The 6,053-nt window shown below is 51.0% G+C and overlaps 1 protein-coding gene across 2 annotated transcripts; it reads left to right on the top strand.

Annotated features, from left to right (window-relative positions):
* The first annotated feature begins 226 nt into the window (after nt 1-226).
* On the top strand, nt 227-5,240 carry INO80B (INO80 complex subunit B). Of its 2 annotated transcripts, XM_040419473.1 has the most exons (5): nt 227-376; nt 3,637-3,835; nt 3,905-4,023; nt 4,371-4,531; nt 4,604-5,240. In XM_040419473.1, exons 1-5 carry the CDS (start codon nt 364-366, stop codon nt 5,099-5,101), a joined length of 990 nt encoding a protein of 329 aa, XP_040275407.1. In that variant the 5' UTR covers nt 227-363; the 3' UTR covers nt 5,102-5,240. The 2 variants fall into 2 exon arrangements, with proteins under 2 accessions (XP_040275407.1, XP_040275406.1); XM_040419472.1 differs by having other exon boundaries at nt 4,371-5,240.
* The last annotated feature ends 813 nt before the right edge of the window (nt 5,241-6,053 follow it).

A 6,053-nucleotide genomic window follows, 5' to 3' on the forward strand; every position in this document is an offset into this window, starting at 1 on the left:
ACTCTGCAGGGGCTGATACTGTGTGTACAGGAGGAATACTCTGCAGGGGCTGATACTGTGTGTCCAGGAGGAATACTCTGCAGGGGGTTATACTGTGTGCACAGGGGGAATACTCTGCAGGGGGTTATACTGTGTGCACAGGGGGAATACTCTGCAGGGGGTTATACTGTGTGCACAGGGGGAATACTCTGCAGTGTCGGGTGGAAAGCTCAGCAGCCCTGGCTCCGCCCCCTCACGCTCTCGCGCGCTTTGTGCATCCCGTATTATCCTCCCCTGAAAGCTAAAACCTCAGGTGAAGGTTCCGGGTCACGTGGTCGGACGGTTTCTCCGTGCACTGGAAAGGAAGTAGCCGGGACCGGAGCCATGGAGGCCGGAGGTGAGAACCGGGAGCGGGGAGGGCAGCTCCGTTATCTGATAATACGGCCTCCGTTATCTGATAATACGGCCTCCGTTATCCTCTATAGCGGTGACATTACACTGTACCGTCCTCTATAGCGGTGACATTACACTGTACCGTCCTCTATAGCGGTGACATTACACTGTACCGTCCTCTATAGCGGTGACATTACACTGCACCGTCCCCTATAGCGGTGACATTACACTGTACCGTCCTCTATAGCGGTGACATTACACTGCGCCGTCCTCTATAGCGGTGACATTACACTGTACCGTCCTCTATAGCGGTGACATTACACTGTACCGTCCTCTATAGCGGTGACATTACACTGCGCCGTCCTCTATAGCGGTGACATTACACTGTACCGTCCTCTATAGCGGTGACATTACACTGTACCGTCCTCTATAGCGGTGACATTACACTGTACCGTCCTCTATAGCGGTGACATTACACTGTACCGTCCTCTATAGCGGTGACATTACACTGCGCCGTCCTCTATAGCGGTGACATTACACTGTACCGTCCTCTATAGCGGTGACATTACACTGTACCGTCCTCTATAGCGTTGACATTACACTGTACCGTCCTCTATAGCGGTGACATTACACTGCACCGTCCCCTATAGCGGTGACATTACACTGTACCGTCCTCTATAGCGGTGACATTACACTGCACCGTCCTCTATAGCGGTGACATTACACTGCACCGTCCTCTATAGCGGTGACATTACACTGTACCGTCCTCTATAGCGGTGACATTACACTGTGCCGTCCTCTATAGCGGTGACATTACACTGTACCGTCCTCTATAGCGGTGACATTACACTGCACCGTCCCCTATAGCGGTGACATTACACTGTACCGTCCTCTATAGCGGTGACATTACACTGCACCGTCCTCTATAGCGGTGACATTACACTGCACCGTCCTCTATAGCGGTGACATTACACTGTACCGTCCTCTATAGCGGTGACATTACACTGTACCGTCCTCTATAGCGGTGACATTACACTGCACCGTCCTCTATAGCGGTGACATTACACTGCACCGTCCTCTATAGCGGTGACATTACACTGTACCGTCCTCTATAGCGTTGACATTACACTGTACCGTCCTCTATAGCGGTGACATTACACTGCACCGTCCCCTATAGCGGTGACATTACACTGTACCGTCCTCTATAGCGGTGACATTACACTGCACCGTCCTCTATAGCGGTGACATTACACTGCACCGTCCTCTATAGCGGTGACATTACACTGTACCGTCCTCTATAGCGGTGACATTACACTGTGCCGTCCTCTATAGCGGTGACATTACACTGTACCGTCCTCTATAGCGGTGACATTACACTGCACCGTCCCCTATAGCGGTGACATTACACTGTACCGTCCTCTATAGCGGTGACATTACACTGCACCGTCCCCTATAGCGGTGACATTACACTGCACCGTCCTCTATAGCGGTGACATTACACTGTACCGTCCTCTATAGCGGTGACATTACACTGTACCGTCCTCTATAGCGGTGACATTACACTGCACCGTCCTCTATAGCGGTGACATTACACTGCACCGTCCTCTATAGCGGTGACATTACACTGTACCGTCCTCTATAGCGGTGACATTACACTGTACCGTCCTCTATAGCGGTGACATTACACTGTACCGTCCTCTATAGCGGTGACATTACACTGCACCGTCCTCTATAGCGGTGACATTACACTGCACCGTCCTCTATAGCGGTGACATTACACTGTACCGTCCTCTATAGCGTTGACATTACACTGCGCCGTCCTCTATAGCGGTGACATTACACTGTACCGTCCCCTATAGCGGTGACATTACACTGCACCGTCCTCTATAGCGGTGACATTACACTGTACCGTCCCCTATAGCGGTGACATTACACTGTACCGTCCTCTATAGCGGTGACATTACACTGCACCGTCCTCTATAGCGGTGACATTACACTGCACCGTCCTCTATAGCGGTGACATTACACTGCACCGTCCCCTATAGCGGTGACATTACACTGTACCGTCCCCTATAGCGGTGACATTACACTGTACCGTCCTCTATAGCGGTGACATTACACTGTACCGTCCTCTATAGCGGTGACATTACACTGTACCGTCCCCTATAGCGGTGACATTACACTGTACCGTCCTCTATAGCGGTGACATTACACTGTACCGTCCTCTATAGCGGTGACATTACACTGCACCGTCCTCTATAGCGGTGACATTACACTGTGCCGTCCTCTATAGCGGTGACATTACACTGTACCGTCCTCTATAGCGGTGACATTACACTGCACCGTCCTCTATAGCGGTGACATTACACTGTACCGTCCTCTATAGCGGTGACATTACACTGTACCGTCCTCTATAGCGGTGACATTACACGGAGCGTCCTCTATAGCGGTGACATTACACTGTGCCGTCCTCTATAGCGGTGACATTACACTGTGCCGTCCTCTATAGCGGTGACATTACACTGCACCGTCCTCTATAGCGGTGACATTACACTGCACCGTCCTCTATAGCGGTGACATTACACTGTACCGTCCTCTATAGCGGTGACATTACACTGTACCGTCCTCTATAGCGGTGACATTACACTGTACCGTCCTCTATAGCGGTGACATTACACTGTACCGTCCTCTATAGCGGTGACATTACACTGTACCGTCCTCTATAGCGGTGACATTACACTGTACCGTCCTCTATAGCGGTGACATTACACTGCACCGTCCTCTATAGCGGTGACATTACACTGTGCCGTCCTCTATAGCGGTGACATTACACTGCACCGTCCTCTATAGCGGTGACATTACACTGCGCCGTCCTCTATAGCGGTGACATTACACTGCACCGTCCTCTATAGCGGTGACATTACACTGTACCGTCCTCTATAGCGGTGACATTACACTGTACCGTCCTCTATAGCGGTGACATTACACTGTACCGTCCTCTATAGCGGTGACATTACACTGTACCGTCCTCTATAGCGGTGACATTACACTGTACCGTCCTCTATAGCGGTGACATTACACTGTACCGTCCTCTATAGCGGTGACATTACACTGCACCGTCCTCTATAGCGGTGACATTACACGGAGCGGCGTCCTCTACACTGGTGACCTTCCTCCACAGGTGACCTCACCCCTGCGCAGTGCCCCTAGCACTGTCGGTCTCCGGCGGTACACGGGTTGTGATGTCACTGTTGCGCTCCGCAGGGCAGGATGACGAGGTCGAGTCTCACGGGCTGCACAAGAAGAAACACAAGAAGCACAAGAAGCATAAGAAGAAGCACCACCAGGAGGGCGGCGCGCCCTGCGCGCACACTCACCACCGCAGCACCGACACCAAGACCACCCAGAAACCACAGCTCCGCCTGAAGATAAAGCTGGGGGGACAAGTGCTGGGGACCAAGAGGTAGGTGGCCCCTGCTGACCGGCCCTCGTCGGTGTACTGACCAATCACAAGGCTCCTCTCTCCCCGCAGCGTCCCCACGTTCACCGTCATCCCCGAGCAGTCCCGCTCACAGTCCCCACTCATGGTGGTGGACGAAGACGACGAGCCCATGGAGGGCGTCCCCATAGAGCAGTACCGGGCCTGGCTGGGTGAGCAGGATGGGGGTGGTGATAGTACTAGATGTTGGGGGGGTGATGGTGTCTGGTGGTGGTAGTAGTGCTGCTGGTTGCTGGTCATGACAATGGTGTCCTGTGATCTGTGCGGATGATGGTGGTTGTGATTCGTGGTGACGGTGTAAGTGCAACATTGTAGACTGTACGAGGGCAAGAAAAAGTAAGTGAACCCTTCGTAATGGCACAAACGCTTGTCTGTGAAAGTAAGTGAACCCCGGAGATATCCGTGGGGGTTACAGGGAGGGGCGCTGCAGACTATTACACTCTAGGGTTCACTTACTTTTTCTTGCCCGTCACCCTGTCCTCTTGGCGTGTCCCTCCAGACGAGGACAGTAACATGGATCCGCTGCCCTCCCCCCGTGGCGCTCCGGCGTCGGAGCAGGATGAAGAGACGCGCTGGCTGGACGCTCTCGAGAGGGGAGATCTGGATGTCAATGGGGATCTGAAGAGAGAGACCGACGAGACCCTGCTCACCGCTCGTCAGGTGAGTGTCGGTGGTCGGCGTTACCCGGGCCCCTCCGTGCTCCTGGCTTCATGTTGTGTGTCCTGTCCACAGAGAGCCCTCCTGCAGAAGCAGCAGACCCCCACAGCCCCTCTCTACCCCGCGGCGGTGTACTCGTGTCCCCCGCAGGAGATATCTCAGGAGATGCTGGTGAAGAGGGAGGAGAAGGCTCGAAAGAGGAGACTGCAGGCGGCCAAGAAGGCCGAGGAGAGCAAGAAGCAGACCATCGAGAGACTGACCAAGACCTCCAAATCCCGAGGCGCCAAACCCGCCTCAGGGAGAAGGGGGGGGCGCCACCCCCCCTGCCCCACTGTGCGCTATGTAAATAACGCCCACAGTGTCACCGTGTCCTACCCGCCTGGAGTCCCCTACCCTGTCCCTGCAGAGCCCCGACCTGCCCTGCCCGCCCCACAACTCTGCCGCGCTCCTGGGTGCTCCAACCCTAAAAGGTACTCCTGTGCTAAGACTCGCCTCCCCCTGTGCAGCCTGGAGTGTTACCACCGGAACCTGGCGGTCCACAGCTCACGGACAGCCACTGACAGCAAGACGTGAACCGCCAGCACAGTCACCCACTGCTCTGCCTCACTGTGTATAGGAGGACCGTGGGTGTCGGCGGACGGGGCGTCCTACACAATCCGCTCCATGAAAACTTCAACGTGTGTAAATAAAGAGGACTCCACTACATTACTACCAATACATCACATCATAGCATGTCTATATCCTGACCAATAGGGGCGGTATTATAGTAGTTATATTCCTGTACATAGGAGGCAGTATTATAGTAGTTATATTCCTGTACATAGGAGCAGTATTATAGTAGTTATATTCTTGTACATAGGAGCAGTATTATAGTAGTTATATTCTTGTACATAGGAGCAGTATTATAGCAGTTATATTCCTGTACATGGGAGGCAGTATTATAGTAGTTATATTCTTGTACATAGGAGCAGTATTATAGTAGTTATATTCTTGTACATAGGAGCAGTATTATAGTAGTTATATTCCTGTACATAGGAGGCAGTATTATAGTAGTTATATTCTTGTACATAGGGGCAGTATTATAGTAGTTATATTCTTGTATATAGGAGCAGTATTATAGTAGTTATATTCTTGTACATAGGAGCAGTATTATAGTAGTTATATTCTTGTACATAGGAGCAGTATTATAGTAGTTATATTCTTGTACATAGGAGCAGTATTATAGTAGTTATATTCTTGTACATAGGAGCAGTATTATAGTAGTTATATTCTTGTACATAGGAGCAGTATTATAGTAGTTATATTCTTGTACATAGGAGCAGTATTATAGTAGTTATATTCCTGTACATAGGAGGCAGTATTATAGTAGTTATATTCTTGTACATAGGGGCAGTATTATAGTAGTTATATTCTTGTATATAGGAGCAGTATTATAGTAGTTATATTCTTGTACATAGGAGCAGTATTATAGTAGTTATATTCTTGTACATAGGAGCAGTATTATAGTAGTTATATTCTTGTACAT

Source organism: Bufo bufo, chromosome 2 (assembly GCF_905171765.1).
Source record: "Bufo bufo chromosome 2, aBufBuf1.1, whole genome shotgun sequence".
In the NCBI taxonomy this organism is placed as follows: Eukaryota; Metazoa; Chordata; class Amphibia; order Anura; family Bufonidae; genus Bufo; species Bufo bufo.